This window comes from Delphinapterus leucas, chromosome 11 (assembly GCF_059928025.1).
Source record: "Delphinapterus leucas isolate spDelLeu-1000000601 "Yukka" chromosome 11, BTC_Dleu_Yukka2, whole genome shotgun sequence".
Lineage (NCBI taxonomy): Eukaryota > Metazoa > Chordata > Mammalia > Artiodactyla > Monodontidae > Delphinapterus > Delphinapterus leucas.
Genome location: NC_143139.1, coordinates 50487649 through 50511210, shown reverse-complemented (window position 1 = coordinate 50511210; position 23562 = coordinate 50487649). Strand labels below are relative to the sequence as shown.

General features: G+C 38.1%; 1 protein-coding gene across 1 annotated transcript in view; it reads right to left on the bottom strand.

Moving 5' to 3' along the window:
• Positions 1 to 23562, bottom strand: part of SRGAP1 (SLIT-ROBO Rho GTPase activating protein 1) — a 274483-nt gene that overhangs the window by 15252 nt on the left and 235669 nt on the right. The window contains exons 16-18 of the mRNA XM_022571634.2: positions 11002 to 11107; positions 8031 to 8255; positions 5750 to 5829 (exon numbers count right to left, since the gene is read on the bottom strand). Coding sequence (XP_022427342.1) covers positions 5750 to 5829; positions 8031 to 8255; positions 11002 to 11107 — 411 coding nt within the window. The remainder of the gene's footprint in view (positions 1 to 5749; positions 5830 to 8030; positions 8256 to 11001; positions 11108 to 23562) is intronic.

Below are 23562 nucleotides of genomic sequence, written 5' to 3'. Positions count from 1 at the left end.
GTTGGGAACCACTGCCCTGGGGGACAGAAATCAACCTGTCTGTGGTACAGGGGACACAAACATCCATAGAGGAGTGAAGTCATGCCAATGAACTCATGCCAAAAAGAGCTTCATGATATGTAGTTTGCAAATTCTTATGTGACACACCCATATGTTTAAATTGTTTTACTGAAAAAAAGTGGAAAGATAACAGCATAACATAGCATACAACCTATGTACCTGTCAAAGGGAAAAGAAGAGAGAACTATTAATATTCTTTAATGCCATTCAGTCTTACACTGTCAACACTGGCCAAGGGCGATTTAAGACTATTTAATAGATATATACATATTTTATCATAATTTCATCATCATGCCCTCTATGCTCATTATCTTTTTGTTTTTTGAAACAGCTAGCAACAAGATTATCAGACTCTGCTTATATAATTCAAATGTAAAGACGTTATAAAAGAATGACCAGGTGAATCAGAAGTATACTTTACTGGTAATCCTACTACATCAACTAGTAATTCTGAGCAATTTCATTATTTTGACTCTTTCTACTCCCATGAGAGAAATTTCACAGTCAAGTGTCAATAAGCTATTTATACACATCTGAGTTTCATCATTGCAGAGCAAATCGATCTCAGGGCATGGAGACACACCATACCCCTTTCATATAGGGTCACACAGTCCTTTAAGGTCCTGCAGAGACTTTGTAGAATGCTACTCCTACCAATAACAACATTAATAAGGGTGAACACGATAACTTCATTTTCCTACAAGGCAATTATAATTTTGTGCAAAGGGAAAGAAAATTCAACAAAGCTGATTTTCTGACTGCCTGGTGCTATCAAGTCTTATATTTCCATTTCTTGTAATTTTATACAAAGTGCTAGTACATCACACTACCCCTTTGGGACCTTGCTGTCCCTGACACTTTCTCTCCTAGATCTGTTACCCACTGCCCTTGTGGATGATGATTCTGTTCTGTGACAGCCTGTCTTTTGGAAACAAAAGCTACTCTCTCTAGTGATACCATGACAGAGAAAAGAAAATACAATACCTAGATGATCAAAAAGACAATCAATACTCTAGTTAATTTAGTTACAGGACTTTAGAGTCTGGCTGCGGGCAAGGGTATCTGTCCTTTGTAAGCAGTGCTTTTCTTTCCAGCAAAATCAGGTGAACATGATCAAAATATTATCTCAAACACAGAGCCCTCAGCAAAGCTGCTCTTTTGTAGCCAAGAGGTAAGAACAACTGACAGATGGTGCGGTGGTGAGACAGATGCTTGGAAAGAGAGATGGCTGGGGCTTTGTCTTGGGCTTTTCCTGCCACTGGGGCAAGCAAGGAAACACTCACAGAAGTCATCAGTGAAAAAGGAATGAATCACAAAGAAACACAGAAACTCAAGACAAAAGAATGGAGAGTGGCAGAGGGAGGGCTCAGAGACTTTCAAAAGCAATACCACAGAAATAGAAGCTCTCACTTTAGTTTCTTCTAACTTAAGTTCTAAAAATGTCAATTTATCCTGCTGTTAAAAACACAGGGGCTTCCCTGGTGGCGCAGTTGAGAATCCGCCTGCCAATGCAGGGGACACGGGTGCAAGCCCTGGTCCGGGAAGATCCCACATGCCGCGGAGCAACTAAGCCCATGCACCAGGACTACTGAGCCTGCACTCTAGAGCCCATGAGCCACAACTACTGAGCCTGCGTGCTGCAACTACTGAAGCCCGCATGCCTAGAGCCCGTGCTCCGCAGCCACTGCAATGAGAAGCCCGTGCACTGCAACAAAGAGTAGCCCCCGCTCTCCACAACTAGAGAAAGCCCGTGTGCAGCAACGAAGACCCAACACAGCCAAAAATAAATAAAAAATAAATTAATATATATATTAAAAAAACACACAAATAAACCTTTTTTTTTTTTAAAGCAGAGGGTGGACCTAGACACCCTGATAACCCTCCCGCTGAAATCAACTAAAAATGCTGGATTAAAAAAAAACCTTTGTAATCACATTAATTATGACTGTGAGGAATACTAAAGACCAAAAACCTGATGAATGTGGGAACCCACCAAGGTAAACAGAACACTAGAATATGTTAAGTCAGAGTTTGCCTGGAGGGAATTTTCCCTTCCTGGTTAACTTAAACTTTATTCTGCACAAAAGACTAGGTCCAGGGGCTGCCCAGTGTGGAGAATCTAAGCCCCACCAAAGGATTAAACTCTCTGTGTCACAGTGGACTTCTAGTTCTGAAATCTTCCTCCCTTCTCACTCTCCATACTTCTCCATAGATGTAACCACTCCAACTTTGGACTTAAGGAAATAATCTATCTCAAGCCTTGGGAAACAAATCACCTTAGAGAATCCCAACCACATTTCAGTCCTCTGGCAGGTTTGCAGTTTAAGTTCACACTACCTGGGTGGCCTGAAAAAATCTCAGACTAAAAATCTAATGTGGTCCCAAGCTGGTTATGCACCAGGCAGAAGTATATGAACACCCTCTCTGGAGGGGACATACCTTCAACTCAACATAACGGAATTCCATGAAGTTCTAAGGAATATGTAAAAAATTTATGAAACACACTGGAAATAAGATTCAATGAGCAAAAGCCGACAAAAACAAATCCAGGAAGACTTCAGCTATTAGCATGATTAGACACAAAATCTCAAACAATGGAAAGGATTAATATTATAAGAGCAAATGACCAAGCAGATATGAAAGTAAACTGAACAGAACTTGTAGAAAAAAAATTAAAAAGAAAAACACAGGGGCTTCCCTGGTGGTGCAGTGGTTGAGAGTCCGCCTGCCGATGCAGGGTACACGGGTTCGTGTCCCAGTCCGGGAAGATCCCACATGCCGCGGAGCAGCTGGGCCCGTGAGCCATGGCCGCTGAGCCTGCGCGCGTCCGGAGCCTGTGCTCCACAACTGGGAGAGGCCACAGCAGGGAGAGGCCCGCATAACGCAAAAACAAAAACAAAAAAAACAAAAAAACAAACAAACAAACAAAAAATAAATAAAAACACAGTGAATGGGTTTAAAGCAGATTAGTCACAGCTAAAGAGAGAATAAAAGGCTTATGCATACAGCTAAAGAGGTACTAAGAAAAAACCGACAGCTTTATATGTTCACATTAAAAAAGTGTCAAAAAGTAATGTTAAATATTAAAGTTAAGAAGTTAGAGAAAAAAATGATCACTACAGAGAAAAGTATAAAAGTTTATTGGGAGACATTAAGTAACTAGAAAGGTGTTTGTGGATTAGAAGAGTGAATATTATAAAAATATCAATTTTTTCATATTAATATATGTAGGATCAGTGCAATTGCAGTCCAAACCTCAACAGGTTTTTAGGCTTTTTTTCCTTGTTTGTTTCAAGAACTTGAAAAAATGAGTTTAAAATTTAAGTGAAAAAGGCCAAGAATTGTTAAGAGGAACAAATTCAGAGGTCTTGATTTGCCAAATGTTAAGATTTATTAAAAGGTATCAAAATTAAGACAGGGGTGTAGGGATAGACAAGTGGACCCATGGAAAAGAACAGAGCCCAGAAACGGATTCATGCAGAGATGACACTTGATTTATGATAAAGGTGTGGAGCAGTAGAGAAAGGACAATTAAGGCTGGGGCAGTGGGGACAACTGTGCATCCATATGGAGAAAAAAAGGAACAAATCCCTACCTCACACCATACCTCCAGATAAATTCCTGGTAGAATTAAGACCTCTGTGTGAAAAACAAAACCTGAAAGGATTTAGCAGAGAATATGGAAGAACTTCTTCATTAACCTCAGGGCACAGGATTTCTTAAAGGAGATGCAAAGTGAAACAACCATGAAGGAAAAGATTGGTAAATTCAGCGCCTTTAAAATTAAGATTCTCTGTTTGGCAAAAGATACAATAAGCACATGAGAGACAAGCTACAGAGCAGAAGATATTTGCAAATCATATATCCAATAAAAGACCTGATCCAGACTCACAAAGAGCTCTTATAAATAAGAAAACACCAAAGCCAAACTAAACTAAACTAAGCAAAAAAAGCCCAGAGAAAATGATAGTGCGCAAGTGGGCCCTAAATGGGCAAAAGAAGAAATCTAAACATACAAAAATTAGTATATCTGCATTAACCATGTGTTTCATTTTCTGTAGTGTGACCTCTGAGGCCTTGCTGCCCTTGGAGGGACTGTCCCTCCCAGGGTTAGCCAATTCCTAGGGACGGTAAACAACTCACCTGGAATGTGCTTTTCAAATACAAACCAACCAATCCAGAGCCTATATCCCAACCACCTCCTCTCTGGGGCTCTCACACTTTGGGCCACTATCTGTCTGCCACAATCACTTCAGAGCCAGGTACCAGACAACCAGAGACAGCCCCAGAGCCCACTGAAATTATTCAAACTAGGCAATCCTAACCCTGCTTACCCTTCCTCTCATGTTCCTTTCTGTGGAAACCACAATAAAAGCTCTTACCCAGTTGTTCCTCTCCCTCTGCCTCCTGACTGACCCTGGTGATTTCCTTGGCCCCCTGAGGTGTGATGTGTCCCCTCCTCTTAGGAACTGTATCAAATTATCTTTTCAATGGCGATCATCTCCCAATCTGCTGGCCTTACCATACCTCAAATTTTCTATTAATACACTATATTTTAAAACAACATCTTCATCAGTAATCAGAGAAATGTAAATTAAAATCACAATGAGATGCCATTACACACTGACAATATTGGCAAAGATTACAATATTTTATAAAGTCAAGTGTTGGTACTTCCCTGGTGGTCCAGTGGTAGAGTCCACCTTCCAATGCAGGGGACACAGGTTTGATCCCTGGTCAGAGAACTAAGATCCCACATGCTGCGGGGCAACTAAGCCCATGGGCTACAACTACTGAGCTCACGTGCCTCAATGAGACAGCCCGTGTGCCGCAAACTACAGAGCCCACGCGTTCTGGAGCCTGTGCGCCACAACTAGAGAGAGAAAACCTGCACGCTACAACTAGAGAGAAGCCCCAGTGCTGCAACGAAGAGACCACACACCGCAATGGAAGATCCCACGTGCCTCAACGAAGATCCCGTGTGCCACAACTAGGACCCGACACAGCAAAAAAAAAATCAAGGAAAAAAAATCAAGTGTTGATGACTATGTACAACTGAAAGGCTGCGACACTGCTGGTGGGAGTGGATATCCTTACAACCATTTTCAAAAATAGTTCGGCAGTATGTAGTAAAGTTGAAGACATGCTACTCCTATGTGTGTATATCCTAGAGAAACTCTACATTTGCAGTAGGATACATGTTTGAAATATTCATAGGTGCACTGTTTTTGATGGCCAAAAAATAGAAAACAACTCACATATTCATCAATAATAAAATAAATACAATGGAATATAGGTAAATAAATGATTATAACTGCATGCAACAATGGATTAATTTCAGAAATATAATACTGAGTAGAAAAAATCATGAAAAGTATACACATATGATTCCATTTATGAAACGTTCAAGAAAATAGAAAATGAAACAATAAATCACTTAAAAGTACAAACATATAGTGGTTACCCTGGAGGGGTAAAGAAGGCAATGGGTTCAGGAAAGCGCAAAGGTAATGATACCTTTTTCTTAAACTTGGTGGTGGTTCCACAAGTGTTCATTGTAATGTTATTCTTCGCACTTTACACATATTTAGTAAGTATTCTTTTGTATCTACTGAATTCTTATTATAAGCAATTCTTAAAAAATGGATATAAAGACTAATTTTATAGTAGCATGGGCACAAATGCATACCGTCTTCACTGGTGTGGGGCTCTGTACCAGCGTCCTGATCCACTTCCTCCAATGTACCGTGCTCACTGTATGGGCTGTCGCTGAGGAGCGGAAATAGAAATTCATATGAAGCCAAAGTGGAAACCATTTCAAAGATGAACAATTGCTACTGTAAAAAAAAAAAAAAATAAGACTTTGGAATGGCAAAGGAGTTGCTGGACAGCCTTTCAGTGGAATGCTGGAGCCTCTAGGATTCTCTAATCCTATGGGACTGTATGTACCTTCATCTTTGACACATTACAAATCTGTAAAGACAAAATTAACCTGTAGGAAATTGATAGTATTACAAATAATTCTTATCCACAAAAATGAAAATTTGTTGAATTCTAGTGGAATATGATTATTGCCCCATGGATACACCAGTTTTTGCAAATTCAATATTCCCTACTGCAAAGAAATGGATGGCTCTTCGGTTTCTGCTTTGAATTGATTGTAGTATCTTTTTTATCTTTTCTAGACACATGTTCATTTTTGTATCTGAGAGTCAAATTTTATCCTTTAACATTACCACTATCTCTTCTCAAACGTATGCTGATAAATGGAATGCAATGGTTACAAATACAAACCTGACATTACTGTAAAAGCCCATTTATATTGCTGGCATTGGGGAACAGGGATGACTACTATATTACTGACTTTCTGTTTAAAATGAGCGATACCCATAAAAAACACTATGTATGGGAGAAGGACATAATCAAGCACATGTTACTGGCTGCAAGACTCTTTATTATGGGGCTTTTACCCTGTTTGTAAAAATGGAGCAACCACAAAAGTTCTAGAATACAACGCATCAAATAATATCGACCAGACATCCACATACTTGCTCTGTGATAAAATGAACAAGACAACAGAACTTACTGACATAGCTCTGAATATTTTGAAATACTAAATATGACTGACACTGGCCTTGAAACAAATACAACTAGGAAAATAAAATTCTGAATCTCACCAGGGCTGAGTTTTATTCATTTATCTTCCCAGAGCCAAGCTTAGTCAGTATGTGCATGTAGTAAGTGCTCAAGTAAATATTTTAAAATTGAATTTCACATAAAATTGCTAGATATACTATAAAACTAGAATCTATCATGCTTTATTGTTAATTTAGCAGTACTTGTGGAAATAGTCAACTCTCAATTTTCTTAAGGCATAGGATCATCTGTGGTTTAAGAATATACTGTGGTTTAAGTAAAAAATAAGTGTACTCTGAGTTATTTAGATCTTTCAGTTACTTATTCTACTTCTACTTCATCTCCAGGAAGGCAGTGGGAAACCAAGTGTCCCGACGAGGGTCCAGAATGAAGGACTTAGACAAATTTATTTCCAGCTTCTCCTTAGTCTGAGCTGCACAAAGCAGTTTCCGAGGCAGGCTGGGAGGCAGCTGCTCAGTGGGAAGACTCGTGTGGACTTTGGAATCAGACAAGACTTGGGCTGCGTCCAGTAAGCACTAGCCATTGGACAGGCTCCTCGGCCTCTCTTAACTTACTTGGTGGAGTGGTTGTGAGGAATAAAAGAGATCATATGCATTGAGAAGCTGGCACGGGGTAGGGGCTCAAGGAGTCAAAACCACTTTGATTGTATATGATTTCTTAGAAGCTAGCACTCATATATCAAACAGTGAACGTAAACATTTTAGGGTTCCTTACCTTTGGGATTGTTCAATGGACTATACCCCTCATTTTTATACTTCATTGGGAGGTGACTATAATGCCATGTTAAAACATTTTTATCCCAACAATAATAAATTTGCTCAAAGTGACCATAACTGGTTAGGATAACGTTTATTGGTAAGAATGAAAATAAGGAAGAATGAAAACACATTTGGTTGTGGCGCTCCTTTTAAATGAGAATTTTGAAATACTTTATATAGAATCAAAACTATTTAGGAATAAAAATGAAATCTGTCAATTCAATCAGTTATCTTTTCTTGATATAATAGTAAAAATTAACACAGCTCTATATATCAAAATCATTCTCTACAAAAGTCATGATAGGATGGATATATCTATAAAGATGTCATGCTTGGGGAAAAGAGAGGGATGAATATGAAATTCCATAATAAGAAGCCAGTGTTGTCATGGATTTTAGTATTCTAATGTATCTCAAGTGTTCTTGCTGCTGCTTCTTTTGTTTTTAAATTGGAAGCACTGGCAGCCTATAGTCAGTGTTCTTTTTCTTAATTAAGTTGATATCTGTACTTCCATAATTCTTCCAGGGGGAGAAGGACTAAAATTCTTGGACTTACCAATAGTCATCTCCAGCCATACATTTCTCATAAACAGGGCCATCCAGCTCTTTAGCATCTGGGAAAATAGTCTCATGGTGGATGATGATGGTTTTGACAATCTCATTCACGTGAGCCTGGCAGGACACTTGATCCTGTATTTCTGGGACAGGCATCAACGTGGGTCCAAAGCAAATGGCCAGGTTATAAGGGTCCATCATGTTCTCGTCACTGTACTGTGAAAGACTACGAAAAGAGGCAAGAAAGGAGTTAACATGAGAAAAAAAGAAAGTCAATGTTTAATTAAGATACTTCCTATTCTAAAAATACCGATCTAAAAGACTTTATTTGGTTTTTATTATTAGAATAAAATGATATTCCATCCTGCTTTAAGGTGGCTCAGCAAACTCCAAAGAAAGTAAAGCGACTTACAACCTTTCAACTTGGTAGAAACTGAAAGGGGAACATAAATCCTGTTTGCTTAAGTGGTATTTTTTAAAGCCACAAGGGAGTTTAAGATAATCTCTACTACAGTGGAGACAAGGATCAAGTAAATGAGTTTCATTTGTAAACATTATGGTCAGGCTGGAAATGCTGCTCAAGTAAATCTGGGAGGGGCAGCAGTGATCTCTATAAAGCTTTATGGAGATCTTTAAAATTGTTCTCCAACGAACCAAAAACATCTCAGATTTCAGTTTTTTCCCATAAATCTTGAGGAGAGTCTGGAGGAAAACAAATCACCTTTTCTTTGTACCCGCTGAGAGAAAGCAAGCAACTCCAGGCTTTGTAATTTGCTTTTGGGTAAGACTACCAACACAAGGTGACAACCAGTGTCATAAAACACACAAGTGCAAGAGAAGGGGAAAAGAATCCTCAATTCTTGCATTCCACTTAAAGCTGGTAAACTACAAACTCTGAGATTTCCAGTTGCCTAGTACTAATTTCTAAATTCAATCCAATGGCTATTTGTGAGATATTTTCCACAGGTGACTGAAAATAAGCCAGCTCTTTACTGCTATGCCTCGTAACACATGGGCAAGATGCTGCTCCAGGGAGAATTCAGAGAATCTATCTTTCAGTATATAGAATGTCAACATTGAAAGGAAATGTAAGATCCAGGTGAACAGATGACAAATGGAAGGAGAAAAATAGAGACTCTATATTTGTGAGATGTTGACAGACACAAAGAAACTGAGATACCATGTGACATGATACTTTACCCTGTTTTGGAAACAAGATAGCCTAGAAAGTGGAAAATACAAAAGCATGATTTCCACAGGTAACATATGTCTTTCTCTTCTGCCATTTCTCAAACATAAAATCTTAAAAACAGTTCACAAATATCAGCCAATGATCATGTTATAGATCATCTTGAAAATGAATGCAGGAAGGAAAAGTGGGATTCAGAATAAGAATGGTCTAATTTTCAAAAGATCCACTTAAGCTCAATGGGGAGAGTCACAGTCTTTCTGGGTCTTTAATTTTGTGCTGGCTTGAAGAGCAAAAACTTGACATAAAAATGTTACATACATGTTTTGATTTTACAATTGAAAGAGAATAGTTTCTTTTCCCAAAATTCCTGTCCCAAGCATCCTATCCTAGAGGCTGGGCCTTGCCTCTGCATGAAGGCAGATGCAGGGGACCAAGGGGCATCTTTGGGCAGAAATGCTGGAAGCAATGCCAATCGTCTGACGAATGGCACAGTGGCCATTCTGTTGAGATACACGGTGAATTAAATTCAGGTTTTGAGAACTTTCTTGGTTCATGGTCAGTCTGCTTTCCTAATCCATTGTGGTTTATTCTTTCACAGCTGGTTTCGCTCAGGTGTATCAGGAAAATTTGGTAGGGACAGCATGGAGAGGACCAGCAGGGATGCAAGGTGCTCCATGTTGGGGAAGGAGAGGCACATGCAATCTTCAGATTTTTACAATTGCCTGGGTGACTTGGCTTATTTAAAGGTAAAAATTTACAGGATGTATTCAACCTAAAATAGATTATACCCATCTCTCTAGATACTGCTAATTTCCAGGGGTGACTTCTGTACAAATGTCATTTGTGAATGCTTTAGCTCCATTCTGTATGGTTCCTTGCCAGCATTTCCCTATTTTAGGATACTTGGCTTGCAGGGGGTCAGCCTGAACGCGTATGACTTCAGGAAGAGTTAGCACGGTTGTAATAAATCCCCATGGCTTTTAAGAACTTAAAACTTCCAGTGAAATAGAGAAGAGAAAATATCCTAAGAAGGGAGAATTCATGCTGGAGTGAGAAAGCATTTCCCCAAGCTTACTCTGCCTGGATTTTAAATTTCCAGTTATTTAACTGAAACACTGAAGTGCAAGGGGGCTCTTAGATAGGACCTGGGGAAGATGTTCTTATAATGGAGCCCATGTATCTACAAGTGACACAACTGAAAATCAAGTTGCCTAAATTAAAAGAGTAAAGTTTCCTTGAAAATAATGCAGTGATTTTTAAGATTTCTGTTACATTGTTTTAGAGAATGTTTTAGAAATATCATCTTTTTGACAAGGTCTCATTATACTGAATTTGCAGAAAATTCTTTTTTGGATTTGTGTATAAATCTCACCTACATTTTCCCTCCTTCCCTGACTACAACTTTAAAAATCACAGAAATTTTCTGCAGTGAGCAGGTGGTTTACATCATTTTAACAAAACATTTATGACACTGGCTTTGGATGGAAGTTGGAAAAACACGTAATTCACTGAAAAGTGCTCTTTTTAGTAATACTTGTATATTTTTGCAATTATGGCCACAGTTTCTGCATCTGGTGACAAGGCTTATTTAAGGTAGGTCACACAATGACTTTGATCTGCTGAGGAAAAATGCACCTTCAGTCTCTATTCAATCATTTCCTCTTCAACTCTGCTGATAAATGGAACCCAACGTACATGTTACAGAATCCAAGAACAAAGAACTCAGAGGGGTGCAAACGGAATTAAGATGAGCATTTTGGCAGAGAATTATGGTACTTACTGATTGAGGAAGGCAAAGAGGTACCTCATCACTATAAGGACCGACCTGGGCAAGGTCAGGAGGAGTTTGCGGATGTGAAGCGCCCTCTCATAGAGATTATCTATTCCTATAGACAGAAGAGCACATGATCAGGACGCTTTCACTGGCCACATTTAAAGCAGAACACTCTAGCACCCAAATTTCAGGTACATATCTGAACATAAGCAATACTCTGCCTTTGGGTGAGATGCAGTCGTAACCAATAAAGCAAATAAGTGATCAGCTTGGGTGTTACCACCATTTCCGAGGGTGTCTCCTCTGACCCATCACTGTTTTCTGATTTCCATGGTCTTGGCCTTTAGCAACTTAGAGTCTTCTGAATTTAAAAATCATTTTTCACCTGCTGCTGTTTCTACATTTTGCATCTGATATGGTTTAAACTCCTTTTTGCTGCATATTAACTCAGGTGACTTTTTTGGGACATGACACTTCTCCCTCTCCATGATTCATTAATTCATCATATATTTGTCTTTTACTATTATTCACGCAATGTGCCAGGTTTTGAATCTCCTCTTCCTCAAAACTATCCGAGTATTTTATTTATATGACCTTTTACCTTGTATTATTTCATCAAATTTTAAAAATAAATATTTTAGGAGAGGCTATTAGGTTTCAAGCACTAAGTTAGGCATTGGAAATACCTTAGTGATATGATTCCTGCTCTCACAGAACTTTTGCCCTGGTGTTTATAGTTATGTATTTCCTTATCCTGTTTTCCCTGTGGGATGGTGAGCTCCCTGAACAGAAGGTGACCTTGGACTTCCTAGTATTATTTTACCTCTTTATTAGGAATATAAATTGTCCAAAGCTTCTCAATACTAAAGTGTTGTGAATAACAGCAAAAAGGTTAATGCTAATAATCCATTTTCTGTATACTGGTCTACATTTTACAACGCATTTTCACATTTGTTATCTAATTTAATGCAAAAAACAATACAGTGGAGTAGGCAGGGCAAGCACTTAGCATCGCCATTCAATGGGCTAGCAAAATGAGCACTGGGCAAGTGGCTTACCCAAGGTCAGCTGGCTAGAAAGGTGGAACTAGAATTAGAAACTGTTTTCTATTTCATAAGTCTGGCTATCTTTCTGGATTTCAAAGTACCTTTATAAAGTATAACTTTTTAAAAAAATTATTTATTTTTGGCTGTGTTGTGTCTTAGCTGCTGTGCAGGCTCTCTCTAGTTGCAGCGAGCAGGGGCTACTCCTCGTTGCGGTGCACAGACTTCTCATTGCAGTGGCTCCTCTTGCTGTGCAGCATGGGCTGTAGGCGCACAGGCTTCAGTAGTTGTGGCTCCCGGGGTCTAGAGCACAGGCTCAGTAGTTGTGGCACACGGGCTTAGTTGCTCCGTGGCATGTGGGATCTTCCTGGACCAGGGATCAAACCCGTGTCCCCTGCACTGGCAGGTGGATTCTCAACCACTGTGCCACCAGGGAAGTCCCTATAAAGTATAACTTCGAAGATATCCAATAAACATACATTTGAGAAAAATATTTCAGAGACTATTTCAAAAACATTTTGAAGCTTACTATGATTTAATGTTACTACACTGTTCTTAATTGCTCTTGAGATAATCATATATCCCTACTTGAAAATCTCAGGCTTCAGCTTCTACCACTACAGCCAATTGATTCTCCTCCCACTTCTCAGGTTTTTGGACCCTCTCCCATCCATGAATGTGGTTATCCTTTAAGGATCTCTACTTGGTTCTCTTCCATGGCAACCTCATCCAGTCTCAAGGTTAGGACCATCACGTCTATGAAGATGGTATCTTTGCTTCATTTTTCTCCCTTGTCTGGGACATAAGTCCTGTTGTTTTTACCACTGAATATCTCACTGCTAACTTCCTAACTGAAGTCTTTATTATTTCTAACTTGGACCATCATAATACTCTCCTAACTCAAGTTTCCCTTTCTAATTCCTCTTAAACCAGCAGTTCTTAACCTTGACTTGGAATCACTTAGGAAGATTTTATTAAAAGGCTGATGCCTGAGATTCTTTTATGCGGCCAAGGTTGAGAACCACTGCCTGAATTACTCATGCCAAGCCTCATTTCCCTGGAATCTTGAGAGCTGACTCCAGCTGCTTTCCACTTATTATCAAACCACCACGTTAATAAGGTATTTTATTTTTTTCATTTATTTTCCAAGGGTGAAAAGATGGGGAAAAAATATTAGGAATATTCTCACTTAACCACTGAGGAGTTTGCAAAACAACAAATAGTTTATCAGGATTCCTGGGAAAAATCACTTTCATTCCCAACTTTGAGTATGCTGTAGCTGGAACTGTAGCTAACACCTTTGAGAAAATGGATTTCAGAAACTGTCAGAAAGAATGTAAGTCAACACTCTATGACATAAATCACAGTAAGATCCTTTCTGACTCACCTCCTAGAGGAATGGAAATAAAAACAAGGACCTAATGAAACTTAAAAAAGCTTCTGCACAGCAAAGGAAACCATAAACAAGATGAAAAGACAACCCTCAGAATGGGAGAAAATATTTGCAAACGAAGCAACTGACAAAGGATTAATCTCCAAAAGATACAAGCAGCTCATGCAGCTCAATATCAAAAAAACCCAATCCAAAAATGGGCAGAAGACCTAGACAGACATTTCTCCAAAGCAGATATACAGATTGCCAACAAACACATGAAAGGATGCTCAACATCACTAATCATTAGAGAAATGCAAATCAAAACTACAATGAGGCATCACCTCACACCAGTCAGAATGGCCATCATCAAAAAATCTACAAACAATAAATGCTGGAGAGGGTGTGGAGAAAAGAGAACCCTCTTGCACTGTTGGTAGGAACGTCAATTGATATGTTCTATGGAGAACAGTATGGAGGTTCCTTAAAAAACTAAAAATAGAACTACCATATGACCCAGCAATCCCACTGCTGGGCATATACCCTGAGAAAACCGTAATTCAAAAAGAGTCATGTTCCACAATGTTCACTGCAGCTCTATTTACAATAGCCAGGACACGGAAGCAACCTAAGTGTTCATCGACAGGTGAATGGATAAAGAAGATGTGGCGCATATATACAATGGAATATTACTCAACCATAAAAAGAAATGAAATTGAGTTATTTGTAATGAGGTGGATGGACCTAGAGTCTGTCATACAGAGTGAAGTAAGTCAGAAAGAAGAAAGCAAATACCGTATGCTAACACATATATATGGAATTTAAAAAAAAATGGTTCTGAAGAACCTAGGGGCAGAACAGGAATAAAGACGCAGACATAGAGAATGGACTTGAGGACACAGGGATGGGGAAGGGTAAGCTGGGACGAAGTGAGAGAGTGGCATGGACACATATACACTACCAAATGTAAAATAGATAGCTAGTGGGAAGCAGCCGCATAGCACAGGGAGATCAGCTCGGTGCTTTGTGACCACTTAGAGGGGTGGGATAGGGAGGGTGGGAGAGAGATGCAAGAGGGAGGGGATATGGGGATATATGTATATGTATAGCTGATTCACTTTGTTATACAGCAGAAACTAACGCAACATTGTAAAGATATTATACTCCAATAAAGATGTTAAAAAAAAAAGCATAAAAAAAACAATGTAAGTCAAACACAAGGACCTACTGTAGAGCATAGGGAACTATATTCAATATCTTGTAATAAACCATAATGGAAAAGAATCTGAAAAAGAAATAACCGAATCACTTTGCTGTACACCTGAAACTAATGCGATATTGTAAATCAACTATACTTCGATAAAAAATAAAGAGAAAAAAGAATGTAAGTCAAACATTATCATCCAATGAACATTTTTGTAACACAAGTTTTCAACATAAACCTATAACTAATAATAGTGTAATTTCAGTAATATTGAAGTAAAACATTTATATTCTGTTTTATTTGTAAAGTATTTCAAAATGGACAAAATTACAATACTACGGACAAGGTCAGCGTCACATCTATCAAGTATAAGCACTTTGTTTAATATACTTTCCAGACAATGGTCTTGACTTTTTTCTGAAAAAGGGGAATGAGACTTTAAAAGAAGTTGTTAAACAGGTGCATAAGTTTACTAAGGTCACAAAAACTCAGTAATCAAGTTATCAACATTTCCACCTAATTCAGTCTCAAGAGTGTCAGTAGGACCAAAACATGTCCCAGGGAAATTGGTTTATCTTTCATGACAACTTCATGGGACACCTGAAGAACCCACATTGTACGGAGAGGGAAGATGAAATACCCACAGATGATTTGCAAGGCATTGAGAGTTTGGTGGAGTGAATTTTGCATCTATAAATGCTATATAGGTTTAGGCATAATTGGATTATTATTTCATATTTGAAATTAACTGGTTACAAGTTTATTATCTAAGATAACTGACTTTTTAAAGTATGACTGTTGTTGCTGCTTTAAGTTAAAGATAAAAAGATGATTTAGCATGCTTGTATATAGAAAGACTATCTCAAAAAACAAAAGAAAACTCTCAAAGGTGAAATTATACAGATTATGACCCATTATTAAAAGTAAACATTGAGATTATCATCTAGTCCTTTGGTCATTAAAAAAATTTGAATAATTTTATATCATACCTCAAGCCAAACAATTACAATGTTTAATATATATCTGTAAATATTAAATTTGTAAAAAAGAACTGTCCCATTAATGGGCCCCCTGATTGACAATACCCTTTACTCTCTTCCAACCACATATAAAGTCATATAGGGGTTATGATTAAGAACAAAGTAGCAAAAAAGTTTTACTATTGTTTACAGAAGATCTGGAGTGTTTCAAGAGATGTCTACTGATTCTCCAACTAACCCTCAGTTTAAGGTTAAAGTCAACTATCAGGGAGAGGGTTTTAGCATCTTAAAGCTAGTTTTGGGGTCCTAGAGTTAAAGCACAAAAGGAAAGGAAAGAATGCAAAAGGAACCACTCAATGTAGTATTCATCTTTAATATCTGTCAAATTCCATAGGGGGCCTGTCATCTTTAGGCTAGAAGAGAATACAGGTATTACTTCCAAGAGGCTTCATCTTAATTCAAGATCCTATTGTTTCTATTTCTGAGTTCTAAACTCAGTTCCCCTGCTCCTTAAAGGCAGTTTTTTTTTTTACTTAAAAAGAATTGGGGAACAGATATTTACATACCACTTTCATAGTAGCATTATTCATAACAATCAAGAGGTGGAAATAACCCAAATGTCCATTGATGGATGAGTGGATAAACAAAATGTGGTATGTACACACAATGAAATATTGTTCAGCCTTATAAAGGAAGGAAATTCTAATATATGCTACAACAAGGATAAACCTTGAAGATGCTATGCTAAGTGAAGTCAGACACAAAAAGCCATACATAAATACTGTATAATTCCACTTATATGAGGTTCCTAGAGTAGTCAAATTCCTAGAGACAGAAAGTAGAATGGTGGTTGTCAGAAGCTAGAGGGAGGGAGGAGTTTAATGGGTAGAGTCTCAGTACAGCATGATAAGAAAAATTCTGGAGATGGATGGTGGTAACAGTTGCAAAGCAATGTGAATGTATTTAATGCCACTGAACTGTACATTTAACAATGATTAAAATGGTAAATTTTACATTATGTCTCTTTTACTGCAATAAAAAAAAGAATGGCAGGGGGTGCTCTGTGAGATGCAAAGGAAGATTTCAGGAGAGAAAAGCAATAGGAATATAAGAAAGTGACACCAAGAAGACTAAATAAAATCATGTGAGGCAGGCATTCATAAACGAAAGCAAAACAGAATTGCTGGCATTCCTGAAGTAGGAGCAAATCAATGTCTCCCAAAGGCCAGACCACGACGGCTGTGAGCAGGACTCAGATGTTACCTGGCTGGCTGCTTAACAGGCTTGCAGCATGCATCCTACAGGAATCGCACTCTTGTGTAAATGACTCATTAACTTTCCTGAGTCCAGTTAGCGGGTCAAAATTTACGGTTGCTACAGATACTCTGATTAACGTGCATTCCCCCCTGGCTCTGAGTGTGGCAATACATGGTTTTTCACAATTTTATGCTGCATGAAAAGATGGGTCTTTTCTTCTCCTTAGAAAAGTCATCAGTGAGGAAAATCAGTATTTCATCTGGATTTCTTTTATGATGGCCTTTGTTTCCACGTTTCAGCATCTCATGTAATTAGGTAAAAGTGGCATTCATCCAATTTCGGTCGCATGCTCAAAGCTCCCTAGGCTAATTTATGTTCTTTCCCTAGCATTGCAAGGTTCCCATGTCAGGATGCCAACTTCACAGCACGGGGGTTTGACACGTCTATGTAAACGTGCGTGGAAAATTCACCACCAAACACAAGTGGATTCAGAAAACGACAAAGAGTTCAAATGGCCATTCCTCTGAAAATATCAGTTCTTCTGTGGCACTATCTGTAAAAGTGTTTGTCAGAAAACAAGTAAGATAACACAAGATGCAAATTTATCCTTAAGTATAAAGACAGGGAAGGAAATTCCTTGATGGCCATATTTAGAAATGGCTTATGTAAGAGCAGGTACACAAATATTTCTGAGCTCCATAGCCCAACAAGCAGTAATCAAGGGGAATTTAACAGTTCCAGGGTATTTTTAGGTTCAGTGTTAGATTCTAATAACGTCAGGGTATCAATCAGTTGTGTGTAATAGTGTATGTGTGCGAATGAAAGGACAAGAAAAACAGATGTTCTCGTACATTTGGATGGATCTTAGCTTAGCCTTGAGATGAGTTACCAGCTGTTCTTCTAGGTAAGAAACGAACTGCTTGTAAATCTGTCTAATTAACCATTAATAGATTTGGATTCTGTGAATTAAGCCATTGTGCTCTTTCCTAGTTAACTAGCAACACTGTAGATATAAATATATAATGTCTCTCCTTCTGCTGAATTACCATATTGGAGTTAGTAAAGAAACTGAGACCTAGCCTAGGAAACCTTACCTGTTCAGTTCCAATACTAAGCCTATTAAACATTTTTAAGGAGAAAAGGAATCTTTGAGAAAATCATTATAACGCATGAAACAAATTTATAGAGTTCAGAGAGAGAACTACCATGTATGGCAGTAAAGCCAAAAGAACTTTTAGCAACAAAAACACACACTGGAGTGCCAGGAAAAGAGTTCAAAAGATTTTTACATAAAATGATCAGATATGGGCAAACAAATTTATGTACCAAGAGGTTCATCATGGTATTTTTGTATAATTACAAAATCACTGGAAACAACCTAAATTTCTAAAACTAGGGGATTTGTTAAATAAAAACCATTATATGGACACTAAAAACTATGTTTTGAAAAATATTTAGTGATGTGGGAAAATGTTAATAACATCATTAAATTTAAAAAGTTTAAAAAAGCAAATATGTTATAATTTTTAATAACAGATTTATTGAGATACAGTTCACGTATCTGAAGTGTATAATTCAATGGTCTTTAGTACACTCAGAATTGAGCAACCATAACTTCAGTCAACACTTTCATCATCTCTAAAAGAAATCTTACATTCACTAGCAGTCATTTGGTATAATACAGTTTTTATCAAAAGTATGTAGTTATGGTATATCTACATAATGGAATATTATTTGACAATTTAAAAAAGTGCTGACACATGCTACAACATGGATGAACCTTGAAAACATGCTAAATGAATTAATCCAGTCACAAAAGACCACATATTGTATAATTCCATTTATATGAAATGGCCAGAATAGGTAAATATAGAGAAAGTAGATTAGTGGTTGTCTAGGGCTGAGGTTGGTGGTGGTTTTGAGTAAATGGGAAGTGTCTGCTAATTGGGATTCCTTTTTGGAGTCAGGAAAGCGTTCTAAAATTGATTGTGGTGATTTTCATAATCCTGTGAATATACTAAAACCACTGAATTGCAAACGTTAATGGATAAATTGTATGGTATGAGAATTGTGTCTCAATAAGCTGCTTTAAAAAGTACATATATATATATAGAAAAAAATCTGGGGAGATATTAAAAAGGTTAATATTATCTTTGTGCAGAAGAATTATAGATGATTTGTTTTACTTAGTTTCTAATTTTCTATAGTAATCACATATTAGTTGCATATTAAACAATTATTTTTAAAAAGCACTGATTGGCTATTTGATGATTTTAAGGAATTACTGTTATCTTTTTAAGGTATGAGAATAGTATTGTGGCTATGTTGTATAAAAAAAGAAAAGAACTGTCATTTCCCAGAGACACACACACAGATGAAATGATCGATGTCAGAGGGATGATATAAGGGGTATACGTGGGACAAGACTGGCTAAGAAATGGAAATTGTTAAAGCGGGGTGATTATATTATTTATACATAAATATATCTTTCTGTATCCTTTTGTAGATGTTTGAAATTTTCTACAATAAATAAGTCAAAAAGAAGGTAGGTTACAAATAGGAGAGTACAGTTCCACTTTGTTTTTTGTTTTTTTTTAAAGTGGTAAAAACAGATTTTATTTAGAAGCTATTGCAATATGGGAAAAGAGACCTCAGTCTAGAACTGGGGTCAGTTCCAAAGACAGCATGGGCAAGTGGGGATTTATACCACTTTGGCTTTTAAAAACAGTTGTGACCTAAATGTCCATGGACAGATGAATGGATAAAGAAGAGGTGGTACATATACACAATGGAACACTACTCAACCATAAAAAAGAACGAAATACATGACACAATGAACCTATGTATTTGACACAAATATGAACCTATTTATGACACAAATGAACCTATTTATGAAACAGAAACAAAATCAGGGACATAGATGATAGACTGGTGATTGCCAAGGGGGAGGGAGGTGGGAGAGAGTAGGAGTGGGAGTCTGGGATTAGGAGATGTAAACTGTTATATACAGAATGGATAAACAACAAGGTCCTACTGTATAGCACAGGCAACTATATTCAATATCCTGTGATAAACCCTAATGGAAAAGAATATGAAAAAGAATATATATATGTATAACTGAGTCACTTTGCTGTACAGCAGTAATTAACACAACAGTGTAAATCAGCTATACTTCAATAAAAAATAAATTAAAAAAACAGCTGTGTGTGTATATGAATATAAACGATCAGAATGCGTACACACTATTGATTCTCTTTGGGTAGTGGCATTATGTATGACAGTATTTTGTTCTATGTGCTCTTTAAATATTTTTCAAGTTTTCTACAATGACTACATGTTGGTTTGGTGATAGGTTAAAAAATCTACCCTCCTAAAAAAAGTTTGCTTGTGTCCAAACAGTCCCCTAAATAATAACGCATAATGATAACACATAATGAAGTGCAAATGTTTCCTCTGGGTTCACAGCCCCAAGGCAGTCAGGAAAAACCATGAATTGCTTGAGCATGTCTACTAGAGCAAGTCACTTGGATCTATGCCCTAGGGAACGTCAGAGCCACAGTACACGGACATTTCAGAAGCTGCCCAGACTGTGTGGGTATGATCTGGAGCATTCACAAAACCATTCACAAAGTGGATGGTTTACAAAAAAAACAAAAACAAAATCCTTGGGTAAGAAATGGAGATACTATCAAGCTTAGTTCAAATTTAGACTGCCTTTGATGTCTTCATCCAGATAAGTAATTTTTAAAAAGAAATTTATAGTGAATTGGGGATGAATAGTGCACACTGAAAAAAAAGAGAGAGAGAATGCTAAGACAAATTCCCTTTTACTACACTTGCAAGCAAGCTTCCAAAGAACATGGTATTTAGGGGCATAAAAATGGCACAATAACAACTCACCACACACACACACAAATCTTTCCCCAAACAATTCAAAAGTAGGTAAGCAAAAGGTAGTAGGTGTTCCAGAGATTTATGTAAACTCTTAGAAAAGATGAAAAGGAAAGTTTTTCTATACGATATAACTATCACATGAAATTACCTTAATAGGGAAAATCAAATCCAATTATGGTGATGCTAGAAGATGACATGGACAAAGCAATCAATCTCCATGAAACCTCTCTCTCTCTCTGCTAACATTTCTAAATCTTTTGCTTCTATCACATACTTAGATTGCATTTATTTGTAAATGTCTTATCTCCTCTAGTAGATTTTAAACCTCCTGAATGCAAAAATCAAGTCTTTGAATCCTGAGAAAGTTTTGCAACATTGCAGGCGATTAATCAACGGTCCAAATCATTAAAAGTCTGTAATATCAATGAAAGGATATAATCATGAACGACATATACCATTTTCAAATAATTCACAGACAATCCAAGAAAAAAGATATATCATGGTCACATGGTAAGAGAAAATGCACGCCTAAAGACAAATCAATAATAGCCAGGAACCCCCTTTTAAATAGATTAGATGTTGGAAGAAAGGGGGTTGTTATATATAGTGCCAGTAAGTGTTCTTGAAAAACATCCCATTCTGCAAAATTACATGCTAAAAATAATAGGACTTATAATAATGTAGGGTTGGGACAGACTATTCAACATCTACTAAACTCTGTAATTAGAGCACTAACAAAAACATTAAAAATACTACTTAAAGGGCTTCCCTGGTGGTGCAGTGGTTGAGAGTCCGCCTGTTGATGCAGGGGACACGGGTTCGTGCCCCGGTCCGGGAAGATCCCACATGTCACGGAGCGGCTAGGCCCGTGAGCCATGGACACTGAGCCTGCGCGTCTGGAGCCTGTGCTCCGCAACGGGAGAGGCCACAACAGTGAGAGGCCTGCGTACCACACACAAAAAAAAAAAAAAAAAAAAAAAAACACTTAAATTACTAGCAAGTTAAATCTCTACTGGTGTGTGCACCTAGCATCCTTAGTGGCCTTAATCCCCGGGGGACTCCTGCTTCTATGAGATGTTGGTCCTGGAGGGTATTCATTTCCACTAGAGACTATTTTCATAAAAATTAGCCCAAGGATATTAACCCATTTTTTTCCATTAATCCATTGTTTAAATACAGGGGGAAATGTCTCTGCAGCTTCTTTATTTGCACCTGCAGCATTTCATATAAGGCACTCCTCGCATAAAAGAAAGATATTTCGAGAGTTTAGAAGGATGGGACTGGAGTCGGAAGACAACTGCTCAGACTGCCAGAACACCCTGTTCACTGTTCCACATTAGATGCTTAGAGGGCTAAATCAAGAGTGTTGGAGGAGGAACTGTAGAGCTGGGCTTCTTCCTGGACCTGGACTTACCTCTTCAATGGCTAGGTGGCTGACAGAGCCTTGGTGCTCCAGCCGGGTGTCAGGCCTGAGCCTCTGAGGTGGGAGAGCCAAGTTCACGACATTGGTCCACCAGAGACCTCCCGGCCCCACGTAATATCAAAGGCAAAAGCTCTCTGAGATCTCCAACTCAACGACAAGACCCAGCTCCACTCAACGACCAGAAAGCTACAGTGCTGGACACCCTATACCAAACAACTAGCAAGACAGGAATACAGCCTCATCCATTAGCAGAGAGGCTGCCTAAAATCATATTAAGTTCACAGACACCCACAAACACACCAACCAGACGTGGTCTGCCCACCAGAAAGACAAGATCCAGCCTCATCCACCAGAACACAGGCACTAGTCCCCTCCACCAGGAAGCCTACACAACCCACTGAACCAACCTTACCCACTGGGGGCAGACACCAAAAACAACAGGAACTATGAACCTGCAGCCTGCAGAAAGGAGACCCCAAACACAGTAAGATAAGCAAAATAAGAAGACAGAGAAACACACAGCAGATGAAGGAGCAAGGTAAAAACCCACCGGACCAAACAAATGAAGAGAAAATAGGCAGCACTCCTGGAAAAGAATTCAGAGTAATGATAGTAGAGATGGTCCAAAATCTTGTAAACAGAATGGAGAAAATACAAGAAACATTTAACAAGGACCTAGAAGAACTTAAGAGCAAACAAACAATGATGAACAACAGAATAAATGAAATTAAAAATTCTCTAGATGTGATCAATAGCAGAGTAACTGAGGCAGAAGAACGGGTAAGTGACCTGGAAGATAAAATAGTAGAAATAACTACCACAGAGCAGAATAAAGAAGAAAGAATGAAAAGAATTGAGGACAGTCTCAGAGACCTCTGGGACAACATTAAATGCACCAACATTCGAATTATAGGGGTCCCAGAAGAAGAGAAAAAGAAATGGACTGAGAAAATATTTGAAGAGATTATAGTTGAAACTTCCCTAATATGGGAAAGGAAGTAGTCAATCAAGTCCAGGAAGCACAGAGAGTCCCATACAGGATAAATCCAAGGAGAAACATGCCAAGACACATATTAATCAAGCTATCAAAAATTAAATACAAAGAAAAAATATTAAAAGCAGCAAGGGAAAAGCAACAAATAACATACAAGGGAATCCCCATAGGATTAACAGCTGATCTTTCAGCAGAAACTCTGCAAGCCAGAAGGGAGTGGCAGGACATATTTAAAGCGATGGAAGAGAAAAACCTACAACCAACATTACTCCACCCAGCAAGGATCTCATTCAGATTCGACAGAGAAATTAAAACCTTTACAGACAAGCAAAAGCTAAGAGAATTCAGCACCACCAAACCAGCTTTACAACAAATCCTAAAGGAACTTCTCTAGGCAGGA